Raw genomic sequence first — 24617 nt, 5'->3', positions numbered from 1 at the left:
ATATTCAATTAAGGCCTCTTTCACACTGGCGTGTGCCGTCCGTTACCGTATTGCGGCCCGCATAATGTGGGCTGTAATACACGAGCACAGTCCGTGGGGCAGCCGCAGCAGGATCGCGGACCCATTCACTTGAATGAGTCCGTGACCCGGCCGTTCCACAAAAAGATAGGACATGTTCTATCTTTTTGCGGAACGGAAGTACGCGACGAAACTCCACGAAAGCACTCCGTAGTGCTTCCGTAGGATTCCGTTCCGTTTCGCACCATTCTGCATCTCCGGATTTGCGGACCCATCCGTGATGCGAAATGCCCACGGAACTGCACCCGTGTACTGCCGATCCGCAAATGCGGGCCGCAATACGGCAACGGGCCGCACACGCCAGTGTGAAAGAGGCCTAAAGATGACTTGTCACCTTTCCTGTCATGTCTGGTTTAATGAACACTTGTATTCCCCATAAATGAGCAATTCTGGAACATCTTTTCCTGGAACTCTGCATTGTGCTGTTCCTCTGTCATTCCTTCTAGAAATGTATGAATGAACTGACCAATTGGGTGTTACCATTCCTCTTGTCAAATGGGCTATGTCAGCACTGATTGGGCAGTGATATGGGGAATTTATTAATATTTCTACTGCTGCTTTCTGGTGTAGAAAAGTCCCAATTTTTGCTTAAGAGCCTTTTGTGCACAAATGAGCAACTTTTCTTCCCTTTATAGCACACTTACAAAATATTTATAAAGTGGACGGGGTGTAGACAGAGGGGACTTATGCTGGCCTATAAATTTAACAATACTTACACCAGAAAACAATATCAGATCGGCAGGGTCTGACTCCTGACACCCCCACCAATCAGCTACCTATTTTTTCTCCTGAGAGGAACAAAAATTACTAAGAGGCGTGTGTCTCTTAAAGTGAACCTCACATAATATAGAAGAAAAACAGATGACTTTAATGGTGCCCTAATGCAGATCTGCCGATTCCTGGACACCTCTTCTGTCAAGCAGAGCCACACCACTTCCCAGGCTATCTGATGCACACTGTGCATCGGCCGTCAAAGCTGCGTTGAAATACACAGTGCAGACTGCTGTGCCAGGCTAACATAATAGAGAAGACACGTGCCCACGCATGGCAGTCCTGACAGTGTATTTCTGGACATCTGCTGACAGTGGAGGAACAGGGGCAGTAGGAAAATCAAACCTTGTGATCTGGAATTCTTATCTGCAGTAGTACTCATGTATTACTGCAGATAATCCGAAATCTTGGTGACAGATTCCCTTTAACTCACCGGAAACACGCACTGGTATTTTTCTGCCAGAAAGATGGAATTCACGCAACAATTTTATTAGGCCCCTTTCACACGAGCGAGTATTCCGCGCGGGTGCGATGCGTGAGTTGAACGCATTACACCCGCACTGAATCCTGACCCATTCATTTCTATGGGGCTGTTCATATGAGCGGTGATTTTCACGCATCACTTATGCGTTGCGTGAAAATCGCAGCATGCTCCTCTTTGTGCGTTGCAGTGTGATAATCCACGCAACGCAGGCCCCATAGAAATGAATGGGGTTGCGTGAAAATCGCAAGCATCTGCAAGCAAGTGCGGATGCGGTGCGATTTTCACACATGGGTTCTAGGTGAGTCTATTCACTGTATTATTTTCCCTTATAATATGGTTATAAGGGAAAATAATAGCATTCTGACTACAGAATGCATAGTATAATAGTGCTGGAAGGGTTAAAAAAATAAAAAAGTTAACTCACCTTATCCTCTTGATCGCGTAGTTCCCGGTCTGTTCTTTACTAGCTGTGGGCTAAAGGACCTGTGGTGACATCAGATCACATGCTCCATCACCACGGTGATGGACCATGTGATTGGAGCATGTGATCTGATGTCACCACAGGTCCTTTAGTCCACAGCTAGCAAAGAACAGACCGGAAACTACGCGATCAAGAGGATAAGGTGAGTTAACTTTTTTATTTTTTTTAACCCTTCCAGCACTATTATACTAAGCATTCTGTATTCAGAATGCTATTATTTTCCCTTATAACCATGTTATAAGGGAAAATAATACAATCTTCAGAATATCAATCCCAAGCCCGAACTTCTGTGAAGAAGTTCGGGTTTGGGTACCAAACATGCGCGATTTTTCTCACGCGAGTGCAAAACGCATTACAATGTTTTGCACTCGCGCGGAAAAATCGCGCATTTTCCCGCAACGCACCCGCCTCTTATCCGGGCAAAAAACATGACGCCCGTGTGAAAGAGGCCTTATAGTGAATGGGTATCCAGCAGGCTTCAGCAGTGTCCGGGTATGCCAGTATTTTGCTCTGGGGAGGATCATATAGGTTGATGTGAACATAGCCTAAAACATTTGAGGCTCAGAGCATCCGTGAAGACGGTTATGTATATAAGCACAGGGATGCATCTTTATTTTTCTTTTCAGGCAGATGCTATATATGACATGATAGGATTTCCCGACTTTATCCTTGATACAAAAGAACTGGACGAAGTGTATGATGGGGTAAGAGGCAATTAAATAACGAACACACATTGGGGGCCATATTAGACAGAATGGCTATGATGAGGGTTAATGAAAAGTGAAATAGACACTGATCCGGAGGAAGCAGCAGCAGACAGAGAGATGCACACACAGATACTGCTGATGGCTCTAGTAAATGTTTTGCGCCGTTCCGTGTGCATTCCGCCTCACGGATGCAGACCCATTCACTTGAATGGGTCCGCAAATCCGGAGGTGTGGAACGGAACCACGGAATGGAACTCAGTAGTGCTTCAGTGTGGTTTCATCCCATACTTCCTTTCCGCAAAAAAGATAGAACATATCCTATCTTTTTGCGCAACGGCCGGATTGCGGACCCATTTAAGTGAATGAGTCCGCGATCTGCTGTGGCTGCCTCACGGACTGTGCTCGTGCATTGTGACCTGCATTTTGTGGGGCGCAGCACGACCACGGGCTGCATACGCCAGTGTGAAAGAGTCCTTAGGCCTCATGCACACGACAGTATTTTTTCACGGTCCGCAAAACGGGGTTCCGTTGGTCCGTGATCCGTGACCGTTTTTTCGTCCGTGGGTCTTCCTTGATTTTTGGAGGATCCACGGACATGAAAAATGAAAAAAAAATCTAAGTCAAGTTTGCCATTGAAATGATAGGAAAAAAAGGACACAGATCACGGACGCGGATGACAATCTTGTGTGCATCCGTGTTTTTTCACTGACCCATTGACTTGAATGGGTCCGTGAACCGTTGGCCGTGAAAAAAATAGGACATGTCTTATTTTTTTCACGGCCAGGAAACACGGATCACGGATGCGGCTGCCAAACGGTGCATTTTCCAATTTTTCCACGGACCCATTGAAAGTCAATGGGTCCGCGAAAAAGAACGGAAAACGGCACAATGGCCACGGATGCACACAACGGTCGTGTGCATGAGGCCTTATATTGATGGCTTCTCCTGAGGATAGGCTATCAAAATCAAAATCCTGGAACCCCCTTTCACAATACTTGTGCTCTACTGCAGACAGAACAGAGGCAGAGGCTCCTTCTGCAGCTAGCTGTCTTACAGCCAGACACAGGATAGTGAAAAGAAGTAGGGGAAATGGCTGATCTCCTGGAACAAACAGAGAAGATTTCTTTATAGATCTCTCAGTTTCAATTGTAATATAAGAAAAAAAGTACATCAAATAAAAGGCATTTCAGTGAGGAAGGGTTACGTTTTGATTATATGTGACAACATGCATGTTTTAAGTGTAGTCAGCCAATTTGGTTTTCTAATTTCTACAAAAAGGGGAATATATTAATGTATTCCTGATTTCTTACATCTGTTGCCCTTTAATTTACTCAGAATGGAATTTACTTTTACAGTGGAAAACCACTAAACAGCAGATAGTATCTGTGCGTATGTGCAGTATGGGATAGATTGCAACCATTCTGGGTGAATAAAAGGACTTTCACAATTTTGGGGGGGGGGGGGGGGGGGCTGTTCATTTTTTAAATCTATAGATAGGTAGATATTACATGGCTAGATAGATAGATAAATAGATAGATATTAGATGGATAGATAGATAGTATATGTTGTATCTGCTTCTCTATTATCTACATCACTTTTGAATGGTGTCTTTTCTTTAGTTTGAGGTGTCCGAGGATTCCTTCTTTCAGAACATGTTGAATTTCTACAATTTTTCAGCTAAACTTATGGCTGAACAATTAAGGAAACCTCCAAACAGAGAGCAGTAAGTAAACAGTATAATTGTTCTGTAGACGAGAATTAGCAGCCGCTAGTACAGACGGCAGTGCCCGTGACATATAGTCAGCCAATATTAACAGCTTGCTTTGGTTCATCTGAAACTATATTGTATAAGGAAGAAATATGAAAATATAAACCCTTCCTGGATATAAAAAGCATTAGCCATGATTTAATAGATCAGTGACCTGTATGAAATCATATAACGAGCTAATGAGATTTTTCCCTGTGTCTGATTTTCTCTGCAGATGGAGTATGACACCACAGACAGTCAACGCTTATTATTTGCCAAACAAGAATGAGATTGTCTTCCCAGCAGGCATCCTTCAGGCTCCGTTCTATGCTCCCACACACCCAAAGTATGTGTGCTCAGCTTTCATGCTTCTCCTAGCCAGAGCAGGGAAATGCTACCCAAATGTTTGCTTTCAAGCGGTTCAAATCTGTGTAAAGAAACAAAGGCATACTGTAGATATCATAGAGGCAGCGCCTGAGCCAAGAGAAGACAGTCCCGTCCCTCTTCAGTGTGGACCGGGCTCTCCTGCAACAGAATGGAGTAGTGTGATTGCATGAACCAGTTTTTATGATCTCCATTGTAAAATATTTAAAAAAGAGCTTTCTTTGTACAATATATGCCAAAATGAATTTAATGGGTTGTTCAACGTTGAGGGTCTTTCCAGCAGACTCCCTACTTGGCCAGACCTGCAGAGGGAAGCATACTTACCCGTTCCCTGCCGCTGGGTTCTGGCTCCTATGCTCCCCTGCCACTGTTGCCTCGCTCCACTCTCCGTATGTCAACAACCTGTTTGACTTGGGTCATGTTGCTGCTGCTGCAGCCAGTGACTGGCCGCAGTGGTGAAATGCATCACGTGACACAGCAGTACTTACCTAACTGATCCTCCATTGCTCCCATTTGGACGTTTACTGGGTCCTGTCTGGTCTCTACATCCTGGTTCCCTCTACACACACAGAAAATACCTGCTTAGCCTATCAATGGCAGTAGCAGTCACCCACCCTAGCCGGTGATTGTCTGAGGGGGCAGCTCATGGCATTTCCTATCCAGATAGGGTGAGAAAGTCCAGACCTGGTAGGTGATTGGTCAGCTTAACCCACTCTGAGCCCTTTGCCAAAATAATTTCGCTTCAGGACAACCCGTCTATGGAATCAGAAGCTGACAGGTGTACATTTTCACAGGGATCATGCATGCAGACCATCAATAAAATACACAGTATATGAAGTACTGTATATACTGCGAAACCAAATTTTTACAGGTCCTCCTAAAATAAAGAAATATAAGTAGGTATAGCAGGAATATTCTTGTAGCACCTATGTAATCATTATGTGCCAATTCTGCATTCATCAATCATTCTTTAAAAATCTTTTCTTGCTAATAATGACCTCTTCCCTCAATGTCTTCTCCCACTCTTACTTTTCTTCTCTTTTTTCTTCAGGGCTCTAAATTTCGGGGGCATTGGGGTAGTCATGGGACATGAACTGACGCATGCATTTGATGATCAAGGTTTGTCACATAGTTACTTGGTCAGAAGCTTTATATATCTGAGTAGGGGTTCAGTTAAGTTGTATGAAAATGTTCTTTATTGTTTAATATGTTTCAAGATATAAAAAAGGCAAGACCGTAGATCACCAGCGAGCGGCCTCAAGCTGTTTGCATAGACGCATAGCTGTGGTTCAGCTGATTAAAATGCTGTTTTTCTTTTGTTGATCCGAGGCTGCGTTTACAATTTATCCTTGATACATTTGACGCTTTTTCTTAATATGCAAATTTGGTCTTTGGTGCAATGAGGGCGACACTATTAGGCCTCTTTCACACTACAGTATGTCCATTTCAGTGTTTTGCGGTCTGTTTTTCACGGATCCGTTGTTCCGTTTTTTGGCTTCCGTTGTGGTTCCATTTCCGTTCCGTTTTTCCATATGGCATATACAGTATACAGTAATTACATAGAAAAAATTGGGCTGGGCATAACATTTTCAATAGATTGTTCAGAAAAAACGGAACGGAAACGGAAGACATACGGATGCATTTCCGTATGTGTTCTGTTTTTTTTGCGGACCCATTGACTTGAATGGAGCCATGGACCGTGATTTGCGGCCAAATATAGGACATGTTCTATCTTTCAACGGAACGTAAAAACGGAAATACGGAAACGGAATGCATACGGAACACATTCCGTTTTTTTTTTGCGGAACCATTTAAATGAATGGTTCCGTATACGGAACGCAAAAAACGGACCGCAAAACGGAAAAAAAAAACGGTAGTGTGAAAGAGGCCTTACTCTTGTTGTACCCAAGTGCCACTCATTTCTGTGGCCATCCCTTGCTGCCTCACTGCTTTAATTGACAGGACCAGGCAGTGGCAAAGCAGCGAGTGAGAGGCTGGCCACAGAACCTCCATGCAGCTTGGGTGCAACAAGAGCAATGGTGGCATCTTCGTTGCACCAAATGTCTAATTTGAATATTAAGAAAAAGTGTCATAACTTGGGAACAGAGCCTTGGATCAACAAAAGAAAAACAGCGTTTTAATTATGTGAATCATAGCTATGTGTTTATGCAAACCGTTGGATAGGGAGGTTGCCGGTGACAAATTCCCTTTAACCCCTTAAGGACACAGCCTTTTTACACCTTAGGACCAGGCCATTTTTTGCAAATCTGACCAGTGTCACTTTAAGTGCTGATAACTTTAAAACGCTTTGACTTATCCAGGCCGTTCTGACATTGTTTTTTCGTCACATATTGTACTTCATGACACTAGTAAAATTAAGTCCAAAAAATATTTTTTTTTTGCACCAAAAAATACCAAATTTATCCAAAATTTTGAAAAATTAGCAAATTTCAAAGTTTCAGTTTCTCTACTTCTGTAATACATAGTAATACCCCCAAAAATTGTGATGACTTTACATTCCCCATATGTCTACTTCATGTGTGAATTATTTTGGGAATGATATTTTATTTTTTGGGGATGTTATAAGGCTTAGAAGTTTAGGAGCAAATCTTTGCAGTACCATCTAAAACTAAATTTTTAGGGACCATTTCAGGTCTGAAGTCGCTTTGCGAGGCTTACATAATATAAACCACCCAAAAATGACCCCATCTAAGAAACTACACCCCTCAAGGTATTCAAACGTGATTTTACATATGTTGTTAACCCTTTAGGTGTTGCACAAGAGTTATTGGCAAATGGGGATGAAATTTGAGAATTTCATTTTTCTGTCTAATATTTCATTTTTACCCATTTTTTCCACTAACAAAGCAAGGGTTAACAGCCAAACAAGACTGTATCTTTATTGCCCTGACTCTGCAGTTTACAGAAACACCCAATATGTGGCCGTAAACTACTGTACGGCCACACAGCGGGGCGTAGAGTGAAAGGTGCGCCGTATGGTTTTTGGAAGGTTGATTTTTATGGACTGGTTTATTTACACCATGTCCCATTTGAAGCCCCCTGATGCACCCCTAGAGTAGAAACTCCCTAAAAGTGACCCCATCTAAGAAACTACACCCCTCAAGGTATTCAAAACTGGTTTTACATACGTCGTTAACCCTTTAGGTGTTGCACAAGAGTTATTGGCAAATGGGGATGAAATTAGAAAATTTCTTTTTTTGCCTTATTTTCCATTTTAACCCATGTTTTCCACTAACAAATCAAGGGTTAACAGCCAAACAAGACTGTATCTTTATTGCCCTGACTCTGCCGTTTACAGAAACACCCAATATGTGGCCGCAAACTACTGTACGGCCACACAGCGGGGCGTAGAGTGAAAGGTGCGCCGTATGGTTTTTGGAGGGCTGATTTTTATGGACTGGTTTATTTACACCATGTCCCATTTGAAGCCCCCTGATGCACCCCTGGAGTAGAAACTCCCTAAAAGTGACCCCATCTAAGAAACTACACCCCTCAAGGTATTCAAAACTGGTTTTACATACGTCGTTAACCCTTTAGGTGTTGCACAAGAGTTATTGGCAAATGGGGATGAAATTAGAAAATTTCTTTTTTTGCCTTATTTTCCATTTTAACCCATGTTTTCCACTAACAAATCAAGGGTTAACAGCCAAACAAGACTGTATCTTTATTGCCCTGACTCTGCCGTTTACAGAAACACCCAATATGTGGCCGCAAACTACTGTACGGCCACACAGCGGGGCGTAAAGTGAAAGGTGCGCTGTGTGGTTTTTGGAGGGCTGATTTTTATGGACTGGTTTATTTACACCATGTCCCATTTGAAGCCCCCTGATGCACCCCTGGAGTAGAAACTCCCTAAAAGTGACCCCATCTAAGAAACTACACCCCTCAAGGTATTCAAAACTGGTTTTACATACGTCGTTAACCCTTTAGATGTTGCACAAGAGTTATTGGCAAATGGGGATGAAATTTGAAAATTTCATTTTTTTGCCTTATTTTCCATTTTAACCCATGTTTTCCACTAACAAATCAAGGGTTAACAGCCAAACAAGACTGTATCTTTATTACCCTGACTCTGCCGTTTACAGAAACACCCAATATGTGGCCGTACACTACTGTACGGCCACACAGCGGGGCATAGAGTGAAAGGTGCGCCGTTTGGTTTTTGGAGGGCTGATTTTTATGGACCGGTTTATTTACACCGTGTCCTGTTTCAACCCCCCTGATGCACCCCTGGAGTCTAAACTCCCTAAAAGTGACCCCATCTAAGAAACTACACCCCTCAAGGTATTCAAAACTGGTTTTACATACGTCGTTAACCCTTTAGGTGTTGCACAAGAGTTATTGGCAAATGGGGATGAAATTGGAAAATTTCATTTTTTTGCCTTATTTTTTCCATTTTAACCCATGTTTTCTACTAACAAAGCAAGGGTTAACAGCCAAACAAGACTGTATCTTTATTACCCTGACTCTGCCGTTTACAGAAACACCCAATATGTGGCCGTACACTACTGTACGGCCACACAGCGGGGCGTAGAGTGAAAGGTGCGCCGTTTGGTTTTTGGAGGGCTGATTTTTATGGACCGGTTTATTTACACCGTGTCCTGTTTCAACCCCCCTGATGCACCCCTGGAGTCGAAACTCCCTAAAAGTGACCCCATTTTGGAAACTACGGGATAAGGTGGCATTTTTTGGGGGAGTATTTTTAGGGCAAATATAATTTTTGGTTGCTCTATATTACATTTTTGTGAGGCAAGGTTACCAAAAATTGAAATTCTGATATTTCATCTCCATTTGCCATTAACTGTTGAGGAACACCTAAAGGGTTAATAAAGTTTGTATAATCATTTTTGAATACCTTGAGGGGTGTAGTTTCTTAGATGGGGTCAATTTTAGGGAGTTTTTACTCTAGGGGGGCATCAGGGGGGCTTCAAAAGGGATATGGTGTCAATAAAAAAGGCCATCAAAATCGGCCTTCCAGAAACCATGTCGGTCCTTTCCTTTTGCGGCCTCCCTTTTACGGATACAGCAGTTTACGACCACAAATGTGGCGTTTCTGTAAACTGCAGTATCAGGGTAATAAATTTTAACTTTTGTTTGGTTGTTAACCCTTGTTTTGTTACCGGAAAAAACGGACTGAAATGGAAAAGTGCCAAAAATAGCGGTTTTGGCACCGTTTTTTTTTTTTTTTTTTTTTAACCGTGTTAATCTGGGGGGTTAGGTTATGGGATATTGTTATAGAGGAGATTCTTACGGAGGCGGCAATATCTAATAAGTCTACTTTTTTTTTACAATTATTTAGGTTTTTGAGTATATTATCTTTTTTGATACAACATTTTTTTTTGGGTATCTCTAAAGTCTAAGTGTCATTTTTTTTTATTTTCTTTTAGCCAATTATCTTATGTGGGGGCTCATTTTTTGCGGGATGAGCAGACGGTTTTATTGGCACTATTTTGGGGGCTATATGACTTTTTGATCGCTTGCTATTAAACTTTTTGTTATGTAAGGTGACAAAAAATATATTTTTTTGCACCTTTTTTTTTTTTTTTTTTACTGTGTTAATCTGGGGGGTTGGGTCATGGGGTATTTTTATAGAGGAGATTCTTACGGACGCGGCGATACCTAATAAGTCAACTTTTTTTTACAATTATTTAGGTTTTAGACTATATTATCCTTTTTGATACCCTAAAAAAAAATTTGTATCTCTAAAGCCTAAGAGTCATTTCCTATTTTTTTTTTTATCTGATTATCTTATGTGGGGGCTCATTTTTTGCGGGATGAGATGACGGTTTTATTGGCACTAATTTGGGGGCTATATGACTTTTTGATCGCTTGCTATTAAACGTTTTATTATGTAAGGTGACAAAATAAAACTTTTTTTGCACCTTTTTTTTTTTTTTCTGGACCGTGTTAATCTGGGGGGTTAGGTCATGGGGCATTTTTATAGAGGAGATTATTACCGACGCGGCAATACCTATGTCTACTTTTAATAAATTATTTTAGTTTTTTTGGGTGTCTCAAGTCTGAGAACCATTTTTTTTTATCCGATGTCAGTGCTAAATTGGGATATAAATTTAGTACTCCATGGAAGTGTGATACTCCCTGAAGCAACCGTCAATGCAGAGGCCCGGATGATCGGGGCATGTGTCGCACTGAGTAGTCGTGTCCTTCCGTATCCCCCTCCTGCGACACACTCTGCACTTTTTTTGGGTTCGTCCCTTCTTTCCAGTATGGGGGACCACACCTGGAAAGTGTTGGCCAGGGACGATCCGGGCGCCTACAGTTCCCGAGGTACTCCGGCCTGCTCTTTCCCGGTCCGAAAAGATCAGGGCCTTGAGGACTGCCTCATAGAACTGGAGGAATGTCCCTGTGCTGCCAGCGCTTCGGGATAGTACAAAAGAGTTGTACATGGCAACCTGTACCAAGTAGACCGCAACTTTTTTGTACCATGCCCGGGTTTTGCGCATGGCGTTATATGGCTTGAGGACTTGAACCGAGAGATCAACTCCTCCCATATACCGATTGTAGGCGACGATACAATCGGGCTTGAGGACCAGTTGCCGCGGTACCTCGCACAGGGACAGGGGTGATGCCGTTACCATGAATTGTGGACAGCATAAGGACATCCCTCTTGTCCTTATACCTGACCAGCAACAGGTTTCCAGTGGTAAGGGCACGGGTCTCACCCCTGGGGATAGGTACCTGGAGGGGGTGGGCAGGGAGGCCGCGTTGATTTTTCCGCACGGTCCCACAAGCGACGTGGATCTGGCGGCAAGGGACTGGAACAAGGGGATACTGGTATAAAAGTTATCCATGTACAAGTGGTAACCCTTATCCAGCAGTGGGTGCATAAGGTTCCACACAAGTTTCCCGGTAACACCCAGAGTGGGGGGACATTCTGGGGGTTGAATCCGGGAATCTCGCCCCTCGTATACACGAAATTTGTAAGTGTACCCTGAGGTACTCTCACAAATTTTGTATAGCTTCACGCCATACCTCGCCCGCTTGGAAGGCACATACTGGCGGAAAATGAGTCTCCCCTTGAACGCAATGAGAGACTCATCAACCACGACCTCCCTTCCAGGTACATAGGCCTCCATGAATTTGGCCCCAAAGTGATCGATGACCGGCCGTATCTTGTACAGACGGTCATGGGCAGGATCACCTCGGGGTGGACATGCTGCATTATCGGAATAATGCAGACATTTCCGGATGGCCTCAAACCGGGAGCGTGTCATAACCGTACTGTAAAGTGGGGTCTGATATAGGACGTCCCCACTCCAGTACAGCCTGGCACTGGGTTTCTTGACCAGGCCCATATGCAGCACGAGGCCCCAAAATGTCCTCATTTCGGCTGCACTGACCGGCGTCCAGCCACCGGGCCTGGCCAAAAAGGAGCCCGGGTGTTGAGCGACGAACTGTTGGGCGTAAAAGTCATATTCAGTGTAGCCCACTGTGGAAATCTGGATTCCTGATTGGCCTACGAAATCGGGAATCACGGGCTCGTATCGCTCTGTGCTACACCAGACAAGTTCACCGGCAGGGTGCTCCGGTGGATTTAACTGGTGGGCCGGGAAACCAGTACGAGCCCCAGAGCTGCTCGTACTAGTGTGGGCCACAGGGTCCCTAACATGGCGGTCCCCTTGCTCCGCCTGGCGGCGTCTCCGCCGCCTTGGGGGCTCATCATCATCGCTAAATGATGAGGAGGATGCGGATGACAACAGGAATGTGGGGTCATCCTCATCCTCACTGGGACTCTCGGACTCGGAGGCAAGCTGGGCGTATGCCTCCTCGGCCGAGAACGTCCGGCGGGCCATAGGGGAGTGTGTGTCTGCGTGTATATGTGCGTGTGTGTAACTTTATTTGGTGTGCGTGTGTGAGGGGGCACGGGTGTTCACGAACTCACCCTAAAACTAACAGAAAAAATAAATAAACTAACTAAAAAAAGGGCAAAAAATGTGGGGAAAAAAAATTCAAAACTGCTGATCAACCGTCCGAAGTTGATCAGCGGTGGGGTGTGCGATGCGCTAACAGTGGCCGGACGCTAAGTGCCGGCCACAGTCAGCGAACTCAAAAAAAAAAAAAAAAAAAAGCACCCCAAAAAAGGTGGGGGGGGGGGGCAAGTGGCACCCCAGACACCCTAACTGGGGTGATGCAATAAAAGTTCAAAAAAACTACCTTTCCCTTTTTTTTTCCCTGCCTAAGGCCTCATGCACACGACCGTTGTGTGCATCCGTGGCCGTTGTGCCGTTTTCCGTTTTTTTTCACGGACCCATTGACTTTCAATGGGTCCGTGGAAAAATCGGAAAATGCACCGTTTGGCAGCCGCATCCGTGAGCCGTGTTTCCTGGCCGTGAAAAAAATATGACCTGTCCTATTTTTTTCACGGCCAACGGTTCACGGGCCCATTCAAGTCAATGGGTCCGTGAAAGAACACGGATGCACACAAGATTGGCATCCGTGTCCGTGATCCGTGGCCGTAGGTTTTAGTTTCATACAGACGGATCCGAAGATCCGTCTGCATAAAAGCTTTTTCAGAGCTGAGTTTTCACTTCGTGAAAACTCAGATCCGACAGTATATTCTAACACAGAGGCGTTCCCATGGTGATGGGACGCTTCTAGTTAGAATACACTACAAACTGTGTACAAGACTGCCCCCTGCTGCCTGGCAGCACCCGATCTCTTACAGGGGGATATGATAGTACAATTAACCCCATCAGGTGCGGCACCTGAAGGGGTTAATTGTACTATCATATCCCCCTGTAAGAGATCAGGGCTGCCAGGCAGCAGGGGGCAGACCCCCCCCCCCCTCCCCAGTTTGAATATCATTGTGCGGCCCCCCCCTCCCCTGTTGTTAACTCGTTGGTGGCCAGTGTGCGCACCCCCTCCCTCCCTCCCTCTATTGTTTTAATACATTGGGGCCAGTGTGCGCGCGCCCCCCCAACCCCCCCCCCCTCCCTCCCTCTATTGTTTTAATACATTGGGGCCAGTGTGCGCACCCCCCCAACCCCCCCCCCCTCCCTCCCTCCCTCTATTGTAATAATAGCATTGGGGCCAGTGTGCGCACACCCCCCCCCCCCCCCCCGATCATCGGTGGCAGCGGAGTAGAAGATTTTCATACTTACCTGGCTGCTGGCTGCTGCGATGTCTGCGTCCGGCCGGGAGCTCCTCCTACTGGTAAGTGACAGCAATGCGCCGCACAGACCTGTCACTTACCAGTAGGAGGAGCTCCCGGCCGGACACAGAGATCGCAGCAGCCAGGTAAGTATGAATCTTCTACTCCGCTGCCACCGATGATCGGGGGGGGGGGCACACTGGCCCCAATGCTATTATTACAATAGAGGGAGGGAGGGAGGGAGGGGGGGGGGGTTGCGGGGGCGCGCGCACTGGCCCCAATGCTATTATTACAATAGAGGGAGGGAGGGGGGTTGGGGGGGCGCGCACACTGGCCCCAATGCTATTATTACAATAGAGGGAGGGAGGGAGGGGGGTGCGCACACTGGCCACCAACGAGTTAACAACAGGGGAGGGGGGCCCACTGGCCACCAATGAGTTAAAAACAGGGGGGGGGGGTCTGCCCCCTGCTGCCTGGCAGCACCTGCCAGGCAGCAGGGGACAGTCATGTACACAGTTTTTTTGTATATTCTAACCTGAAGCGTCTCCATCACCATGGGAACGCCTCTGTGTTAGAATATACTGTCGGAAATGAGTTTCACGATGTAGCTCATATCCGACAGTATATTCTAACATAGAGGCGTTCCCATGGTGATGGGGACGCTACAAGTTAAAATATACCATCGGATTGGAGAAAACTCCAATCCGATGGTATAACAGAACTCCAGACTTTACATTGAAAGTCAATGGGGACGGATCCGTTTGAAATGGCACCATATTGTGTCAACATCAAACGGATCCGTCCCCATTGACTTGCATTGTAATTCAGGACGGATCCGTTTGGCTCCGCACGGCCAGGCGGACACCAAAATGACTTTTTTTTCATGTCCGTGGATCCTCCAAAAATCAAGGAAGACCCACGGACGGAAAAACGGTCACGGATCACGGACCAACGGAACCCCGTTTTGCGGACCGTGAAAAAAAACGTCCGTGTGCATGAGGCCTAAACCAAACTTTCCCTAGCTGTCCCTATGTACCTGATGGGGTGCTGGGGGCAGAGATCGGGTCCTGGGGGGGCACAGATCGGGTGCAGGCAGCGGTGCAGCGGTGGCAGCAGACACGTGCAGGCAGCTCCTCTCTCCTCCGGCTCCGGAACACAAAAGGAGGAGGAGAGGGGCGCCTGCCTCTTTTGAATCTGCCGCCGGACCGCCCACAGACCAATAAGAAAGCGATCCTGAGTGGTGATGTCACCATCACCACTCAGGATCGCTGGATGGTGATTGGTGGAGTGAAATCACACCACCATCACCATACTGTTCCGGGTTATCGGGTCTTCAGAGACCCGAATAACCCAGAAACGCAGAAAACCGCAGGTCTGAATTGACCTGCGGTTTTCTGCGATCGCATACATGGGGGGGTCACCGGACCCCCCGACGCATTTGCCCCAAGTGCCTGCTCAATGATTTGAGCAGGCACGGGGTTCCGATCGCCGCCGGCCGCGCGGCGGTGATTGAAAATGCACAGGGCGTACATGTACGCCCTGTGTCCTTAAGTACCAGGGCACAAGGGCGTACCTGTACGCCCTGTGTCCTTAAGGGGTTAAAGGGGTTCTCCACTTTTTTTATATTGATGACCTATTCTCAGGATACGTCATCAATATCAGATCTGCAGGGTCTGACTCCCGACACCCCCACCAATCAGCTACCTATTTTTAATTGTTTACCTTCTCGCTGTTCCAACCTCAGCAGTGAGCGGGTGTAATTACAAGTAAGCTATCCCATTCACTTCTATGGGATGGCTGTGTACTAAACAGTGTCGGACTGGGGTGCCTAGGGCCAACCAGTAAAATGTATTTTACAGATACATTTAAATATTACCTGCCCAAACAGCAGCAAGATGCTACCAGATGATTGAATATGGGGGTCCCTGCAGCACCTTTGAGGAGGTAGGTCCTGGGGAAAAAAGGATACTGGCAGATTTCCTCTATACCTAGAAGTCATCTCAGCTCTGATTGTGTCTATAATAATAATCTGGGGAGTTTCGTTAATAATCTATCAAGTTTTTTTTATATGAACATAGGCTGGTTGAGGTGCTGTACATTAAATATATGTACGGTATGTAGTGCAGTAAGTCTGCTTTGTTATGTGCGACTTGTGCAGGGGGTGGGGGAGTAGGGGCCCACTGAGAACGCATTGTGCCCGCATGGAATCCGGACCCATTCATTTAAATGGGTCTGTGTACATGAGCGTTGGTTTTTACGCATCGCTTGTGCGTTGCGTGAAAATCACAGCATATTCTATATTCTGCGATTTTCACGCAACGCTGCCCCCGTAAAAGTGAATGGGGCTGCGTAAAAATCGCACCGTATCCGCAAGCAAGTGCAGATGCGATGCGTTTTTCACTGAGCTGTTGTTTGTAAACCTTCAGTTTTTTATCATGCACGTGCAAAACGCATTAAATTGCATTGCAACTGCGCAATAAAAACTGAACGTGATCGCAGACAAAACTCAATGAACTTGCTTGCGAAATCACGCATTTTTCACTGAACGCATCCGGACCTAATCCACTCACGCTCGTCTGCAAGAGGCCTTATTCTGGTCTGAATGTCAGATTTAAGGCCTAAGGGTACAGCCACACGGGGCATATGATGTTGCAATTCCTCAGTAGAATTTCCACAGCAAATCTGTCGCAAAGGGTAAAATTCTAGGTGGAAATACGCACCAAAAATTGACATGCTGTGGATTTAAAATCCGCACTGCAGGTCAATCTGGGATTTTTTTTCTTAGACTCTCATCCACTTTGCTGGTACTGCACATCTGCAGCATATCCGCCCTTTGTGGATGTACCCTCAAATCATCTGGCTGATAAAAATGTGCATTATCTATTGGTCATTATTATATGGTGATATTCTTTACCCAACCTTGTTCATGCCTGAGTTATATGGAACAAAAGGTTACACAGGCCTTTGCTGTGTGCTTAAATATGCTGTGTATTACAGGCCGGGAATACGATGAGGATGGTAATCTACGTCCTTGGTGGCAAAACACATCTCTGGAGGCATTTAAAAATCGTACTGAGTGCATGGTTAGTCAATATAATGCTTACAGTGTGAACGGAGAAAAGGTCAATGGACGCCAAACACTTGGGGAGAACATCGCTGACAACGGTGGCTTAAAGGCAGCATACCATGTAAGTGCTAGAATGTAAAATATTTGTGCTAGGTTGGGTGCTGCAGATTTTACTTATTTTAAGGTAAGAATTAAAAGGCCCTGTCTATCCCCCCTTTACCAAATGGTACTGCCATACAATACCCCAAAAATACCCCCGTAAAAGGGGACAAATAATACCTCAATATATAATACATACATTAGACATACATAAAGTAATACCGTCATACAGGGAATGAATAATGGCTTCATATAGTGACTGAATAATATTGCCATAGAGTGACCCATGCCTAGGGGCCCACCCAAGCCCACCTCATGGCCACTGGCCAGGTACATAATAGTATAATAGTGATTGGGCAGTATTTTATGTTGCATTGTGGTATTTGGTTTTGCTGTACGGTGGTATTTTGTGCTGTACTAAAAAAATGCTTGTACCGCCTACTTCTGTTGTATCTGCCTACTTGTGGCTTGTGTTGGTCCTGCCTACTGGTGTTGCCCCACCTTCTGTCAATTTGGACCTGCCTACAACATTGGGGCCACTTTTAGTTTTTAGTTTTTTCCAAGGCCACTTTAAAGAGTAGCTTTCACCGCTCCTGACATGTCTGTTTTAATAGCTACATGCATTTCCCATGTAATAACAATTCTGGAGCATCTATTCTTATGGCTCTATGTTGTGCCATTCCTTTATTATTTCTACTAGAAGTTATAAATGAATTGCTATTAGCCTTCAGTAAGGGTACAGAGGGGAGGTAACAAGTTGGGGGCGTGTACCTACACAGACACACATTGTCCAATCAGCGCTGCCATTGTCAGACTGTGCAGGTACATCCCCCCCAACTGGTTACCTCCCGACTGTACCCTTACTGCAGACTGCTAGCTATTCATAACTTCTAGTGGAAATAATAGACGGAATGGCACAACATACAGAACTAAGAATAGAAGCTCCAGAATTGTTAGTACGTGGGGAATGCATGAAGCTATTAAAACAGACATGTCAGGAGCGGTGACAGGTGTTCTTTAAGTTCCCAGTCCGCCCCTGATACACTATTAAGAAAGGTTTCTTACTGATAGGCTGTGATTGAACAGCAGCATAATTACATCAATTTATGTGCACTCTATCTGATCTCTAAAGGGAGCATAGAAAGATTGGGGGTCATTTATGAAGAACAGAATATCTCTTTGCTCTGGCTGTGGCTGCGCCTAAGTTATGTAAAGGCGCTGGCCTTTACATAACTTTGGCATATCCACTGCCTGTCTAAATGTACGCCAGCTCCCTTGCTGGCGTAGATTTAGACAATTTTCTATGTCTAAAACAGGTGTAGAAAATGATAAATGAGACAGGCCGGCCAGCCTGCCTCCTCCCCGCCCACACCATGCCTCCTTTTTTTAGACCTTGTGTGAGCAGTTAAAAGTGGCAGTTTGTGGCGCAATTAAACTTTGCACCGAATTCTGCAGCAGATATACGCCAAAACATTGAAACATAACTGAGGATTATAGCTGAGGTCTGTTTCACACCACCAGCAGTGGTTCCAGCAGGCTGTGTGCAGCAGTATTTGTCTAGCCGAATCCCGGCATATTTTCTGGATAGCAGCCAGATCTCCACTGGACCCAATTATAGTCAATGGGGTCGGCGGGCATTCCAGTAACATCCAGCAAAGCCAGATCCAGAGAGGTCCGGCAGGCTGTTCTTTGCCAGAAGTGTGAAACAGGCCTAAGCCAGTACCTCATCTGCATCACAGCTGTTTTGAGTTGTTTTGAGAGGCCTAGGTTAGGATTTGGGGATGCTGTTTCTCCTTATGGTGAGCATCTAGTAGTTGTAAGGCCATGCAATGCTCTTCTGGAAAAAACGGTATGCAAATTAGCAAACTAGTTCTTATTTCCATTGTTTCAGGCATACAAATCCTGGTTACAGAAACATGGTGAAGAAAAACGATTGCCTGCAGTGGGAATGACCAACCATCAGCTTTTCTTTGTTGGATTTGCACAGGTGACGTCCACATAAACTGAGCAGTTTTGATAGCACAACGTCTTAGCAACCCTACCGCTCTAAAGCAGAATATATTCCGATAACTAAGCTACTTTACTCTCTTGCAGGTGTGGTGTTCTGTGCGAACCCCCGAGAGTAGCCATGAAGGGCTAGTTACAGATCCTCATAGTCCAGCCAAATTTCGAGTTATTGGGACCCTGTCAAATTCAAGGGACTTTGCTGAACATTTCAACTGTCCCAAAGGGACCCTGATGAACCCAGGAAAATACTGTGATGTGTGGTGAGAGGGTGTATGGCACTCTGTCTGTGTGGAATGATGACATGTGTATGAGAGTGTGTTTGACAGGTAAACAATATGTATGTGTGGTGAGACTGGCAGGCAATGTGTGCAAGAGAACTTAGCTTATTACCTACCTTGTCCTCATTGTGATAACATAGCAAAGAATATTACCACAGCACTGCCAAAGACAGAAGCAGCACTAGGTGGCCAGGGATGAAAGTCCTATTTCTCAACAGTATAAATGGAAATTACCTTCTTTTCAACTACACGTAGATAACTAGATTACACCCCAAACTGTTGTAACATGGAACATGTTGTAACCAGAGGTGGACAAGGACAGAAGAGGGCCCCCGTGCAAGACCGGCATATGGCCCCTTCAGCTTAAACTGCTCAGTATAAAGCACCTCATAATGTCTCTCTAGCAATCTACAAATATCTGAGAATGAAATTTAATTGCTCACTCCATTACATACAATTTAAAAATCATCAGAACTCAGCTTTAAAAGGGGCTATCCAGGATTTTTATGTTGATGGCCTAGCCTCAGGATAAGTCACTTGGCCTAGGCACAGTCATTTGGCTTGAGCTGCAATACCGAGCACAACCGCTATACACGGTACAGCATTATGTTTGGTAAGTTGTGAGGAGGCCATCAATATCAAAATCCTGGGCAACCCCTTTGAGCTGACAATGGGCCGCCGACTTCTGGGCCCCTGTGCAGCTGTACAAGTTGCACATACAGTATGTTATGACTGCCCCTGGTTGTAATATATATATGTATGTAAAATACTAATCCTACATAATTACAGTTAAGGTTGGCATCAGTCTAATGTCTACGAGAGCTACTAGACAATCCTTCAAGCACTGCTGTCAGGGAAAACTCAGTGCGGACAGGGGAGATTTCACCTGTCTGATCCTTTTCTTTCTCTGGGAGTAACCTCTACCTACTATACTATAATAATATGTACATTTGTCTGACAGATGTATTATATGTTTACCCCACTTTTGCCTTGCCTTCAGTTTTGCCACAAGTAAATCTTCATTTTATTATGTGTGATAAATCAGCAGGAGAGGATTAGTACTTTGTCACTGGATAATGTACCCTAATATACATGATTAGCATAATAGCCATCACTGGGAAAGACATTTATACAGGTCATAGAACTCTACTAATTTCTAATAGGATTTACAATATTCTTTATAACACAAACCTCGGCTGCTGCAGGAAAAAAAAAGAGCTTTCTGTTCACCATACATTCACTGAATGATATGAAACGCCCTCATCCTTTTCATAAAGGTCTGCAGCATCTAAGGCTACTTTCACACTAGCGTTCGGGTTTCCATTCGTGAGCTCCGTTTGAAGGAGCTCACGAGCGGACCCGAACGCAGCCGTCCAGCCCTGATGCAGTCTGAATGGAGGCGGATCCGCTCAGACTGCATCAGTCTGGCGGCGTTCAGCCTCCGCTCCGCTCGCCTCCGCACGGACAGGCGGACAGCTGAACGCTGCTTGCAGCGTTCGGGTGTCCGCCTGGCCGTTCGGAGGCGTGCGGATCCGTGCGGATCCGTCCAGACTTTCAATGTAAGTCAATGGGGACGGATCCGTTTGAAGATGCCACAATGTGGCTCAATCTTCAAGCGGATCCGTCCCCCATTGACTTTACATTGAAAGTCTGGACGGATCCGTCCCAGGCTATTTTCACACTTAGCTTTTTTTTGCTAATATAATGCAGACGGATCCGTTCTGAACGGAGCCTCCGTCTGCATTATTATGAGCGGATCCGTTCAGAACGGATCCGCCCGAACGCTAGTGTGAAAGTAGCCTAAGGTGTGTAGATTTGTGGTTAGGCAAATGAGCTCTTAGCAAGCTCTGCCTCTAATGCTACCAGATGTAAGACAGGTATCCTATAAGTCAATGTTCAACCTGTTAAACAGGCCTTGAGACATGACTTGTCTGACATGACTGCTGTTTTGGGGTGATTGCCCCTCATCAGTGCAAAGCAGAGAGTACTGGCTTACACCATAAGGAGTTGCAGTATCTCCCAAATCGTCTTTGTATAGTCATCAGAATCAGAATATGATGTCTAAGGAACATTTCCATTGATGTGGATTATAGAACATATCAAAATCCCATAGAAAGAATGTGTTATAGCCCAATAATGAATAACTTAATCAATATCTTGACTATAGTGACTAAATGTTAGTGGGTGCAATTAACCCCTTTAAGAGTCCTTTCCAGCAAGGAAACACTTTTTAGTTTTAAACTAGCTTGCTTCTAGGGTTATAACCGAAGGCCTCTTTCAGACAGACGGTTGTAAACTTGGCAAACATGGATGAGTTTTTACATGGTCCATACAAAGAATAAGTTTGTGTGCGATCCATTTTTCCTGTAGACCTATTCATTGTAATGGAAGAATCAGTCTTGTGGGGCAAAATGGACAAGAATAGAACATGCTGTGGTCTTCTCAGCATGGAGAGATGGTCCAAATGGAAAATCACTCATGTAAAGTTACCCAGTCCATATAATAGTTCAGTCATCGGTTTGGGTGCCGTACGTTGTAAACTTGTATAACATCCAGATGGGTAAATTGCCTGTGTGAAATTAGCCTGCAGGGTTATGGTCTGCTATCAAACTAAGAACATAATGACCTCCTGGCACGGTGCACTTCCTAGGATGGTGGTACTAAACAGTTTTCATTCATGAAGGGGTTAAATAGCACTCATTGGCCCAGATTTACTAATTTGTCTGTACCACTAAAAAGTGTAAAAAACATGGCATCTAGGGTTTCTACACTTTTCTGACATGCTCGCAAGGAGGAAGGTTATAGTAGAATGTGGTGAGGTTTGTTGGAAAGGAGGTGGGTCCTAAGATGCACAATTTTGCACCAAAATTGAGCCAAAATTCTGATGTAAAAATCAGTTGCTAAGTAAGAGAACAGTGCCTATCCCTGCACCACATATCTCATCCATCCTGAGCCCCAGTGATAAATCTAGTGAAGTCTAGACAGCCGGGCTAAGCTTACTCCATCTATAGGATTAGTAAATCTGGGCCATTGTGTTTGAGTATGTGTATACAAACCACTAGAACAGTAATTACGCACAGAATAGTCAAATTCGGATTGCCTCAAAATGCTTAGTGTGTGAAAAGTAGCATGTAGTGTGTGAGATGCATAACACGACAGGAAAAAGATTATAGTATGGAAGTTATGCCATTTAATTGTTAGAATTTGCTTGATGAGTGCATGCTGCCTTACTAAAAGTATACTCATGATCCATATAATGCTGTATTATAGTTAGTACTGTAAAAGATGGTATACACCAAAGGAAAGGACCTGAGAGAAGAAAGAAACAACAGGGGAGATTTATCAAAACTGGTATAAACGAAAACTGGCTTAGTTGCCCATCTCAACCAATTAAATTCCACCTTTCATTTTGCAAAGGAGCTCTGAAAAATGAAATGTGGAATCTGATTGGTTGCTATAGGAACCTAAACCACTTTTCCTTTACACTGGTTTTAATAAATCTCCTCCAATGTGTATTGCATACACAGCCCTTTACTTCATTGGTTAAAAATGACTATGAATGTCAGTAAAAACAAAAAACAAAAAACACACATGTAAACCATATCTATACTGGGATAGCAAAATGCATGAAAAAATTTCATAAAACAGTGCTATAAGTGAACACTTCTATGGAGAACACTTATGGGCAAAACAGTTGATATACTTAAGCCCTCATTGCACACGGCCATTGATCGTCCGTTCCGTGCATTGGGGACCACAACTTGCAGTCGCCAATGCATGGGCAACATCCATGCGGATTTTGCAAACAGATCCAGACCCATTTGATTTGAATAAGTCCATGATCCATCTGCACCGCAAAAAGTAGTGCATGCTCTACTCTTTTTTTGCGGTGCGGGTGCACGGACAGAATCCCCATGGAAGCACTACGGAGTTCCGTGCCTCCGTTACGCACTGGACCTTCCAGTGAATGGGTCCGCGTTCATGATGTGGGGTGCACACTGTTTGCGGGCCGCAATATGGGCACGACCGTTGAGCATGCCTGCTGTATATAGATATATAAGCTGGACATACTAACTATGTAAATAACTTCATAAAATCTATCTTAAAAAGTATAATAAGCGTATCAAATAATTTTCATCTTACTGCAATCCAGACATCTATTCCATCTGACTGCCCATACATATACAGACGTGGACAAAATTGTTGGTACCCTTTGGTCAATGAAAGAAAAAGTCACAATGGTCACAGAAATAACTTTAATCTGACAAAAGTAATAATAAATTAAAATTCTATAAATGTTAACCAATGAAAGTCAGACATTGTTTTTCAACCATGCTTCAACAGAATTATGTAAAAAAATAAACTCATGAAACAGGCATGGACAAAAATGATGGTACCCCTAACTTAATATTTTGTTGCGCAACCTTTTGAGGCAATCACTGCAATCAAACGCTTCCTGTAACTGTCAATGAGACATCTGCACCTCTCAGCAGGTATTTTGGCCCACTCCTCATGAGCAAACTGCTCCAGTTGTGTCCGGTTTGAAGGGTGCCTTTTCCAGACTGCATGTTTCAGCTCCTTCCAAAGATGCTCAATAGGATTGAGGTCAGGGCTCATAGAAGGCCACTTTAGAATAGTCCAATTTTTTCCTCTTAGCCATTCTTGGGTGTTTTTAGCGGTGTGTTTTGGGTCATTGTCCTGTTGCAAGACCCATGACCTGCGACTGAGACCAAGCTTTCTGACACTGGCTAGTACATTTCTCTCTAGAATTCCTTGATAGTCTTGAGATTTCATTGTACCCTGCACAGATTCAAGACACCCTGTGCCAGACGCAGCAAAGCAGCCCCAGAACATAACAGAGCCTCCTCCATGTTTCACAGTAGGGACAGTGTTCTTTTCTTGATATGCTTCATTTTTTCGTCTGTGAACATACAGCTGATGTGCCTTGGCAAAAACTTCGATTTTTGTCTCATCTGTCCACAGGACATTCTCCCAGAAGCTTTGTGGCTTGTCAACATGTAGTTTGGCATATTCCAGTCTTGCTTTTTTATGATTCGTTTTCAACAATGGTGTCCTCCTTGGTCGTCTCCCATGTAGTCCACTTTGGCTCAAACAACGACGGATGGTGCGATCTGACACTGATGTTCCTTGAGCATGAAGTTCACCTTGAATCTCTTTAGAAGTCTTTCTAGGCTCTTTTGTTACCATTCGGATTATCCGTCTCTTAGATTTGTCATCAATTTTCCTCCTGCGGCCACGTCCAGGGAGGTTGGCTACAGTCCCATGGATCTTAAACTTATGAATAATATGTGCAACTGTACTCACAGGAACATCTAGTTGCTTGGAGATGGTCTTATAGCCTTTACCTTTAACATGCTTGT

The 24617-nt window shown here is 44.6% G+C and overlaps 1 protein-coding gene across 5 annotated transcripts in view; it reads left to right on the top strand.

Annotated features, from left to right (window-relative positions):
• ECE2 (endothelin converting enzyme 2) overlaps positions 1 to 20599 on the top strand; it is a 99390-nt gene extending 78791 nt beyond the window's left edge. For all 5 annotated transcript variants that reach the window (XM_044289500.1, XM_044289498.1, XM_044289501.1 and 2 more), the window contains 7 exons: positions 2441 to 2518; positions 4141 to 4244; positions 4504 to 4614; positions 5704 to 5771; positions 16783 to 16973; positions 18843 to 18938; positions 19046 to 20599. In XM_044289500.1, coding sequence (XP_044145435.1) covers positions 2441 to 2518; positions 4141 to 4244; positions 4504 to 4614; positions 5704 to 5771; positions 16783 to 16973; positions 18843 to 18938; positions 19046 to 19222 — 825 coding nt within the window. In that variant the 3' untranslated portion in view covers positions 19223 to 20599. The remainder of the gene's footprint in view (positions 1 to 2440; positions 2519 to 4140; positions 4245 to 4503; positions 4615 to 5703; positions 5772 to 16782; positions 16974 to 18842; positions 18939 to 19045) is intronic.
• The last annotated feature ends 4018 nt before the right edge of the window (positions 20600 to 24617 follow it).

This window comes from Bufo gargarizans, chromosome 4 (genome assembly GCF_014858855.1).
Source record: "Bufo gargarizans isolate SCDJY-AF-19 chromosome 4, ASM1485885v1, whole genome shotgun sequence".
Lineage (NCBI taxonomy): Eukaryota > Metazoa > Chordata > Amphibia > Anura > Bufonidae > Bufo > Bufo gargarizans.
The sequence above is the reverse complement of the archived record's forward strand: the minus strand, read 5'-3'. Positions and strand labels throughout refer to the sequence as shown.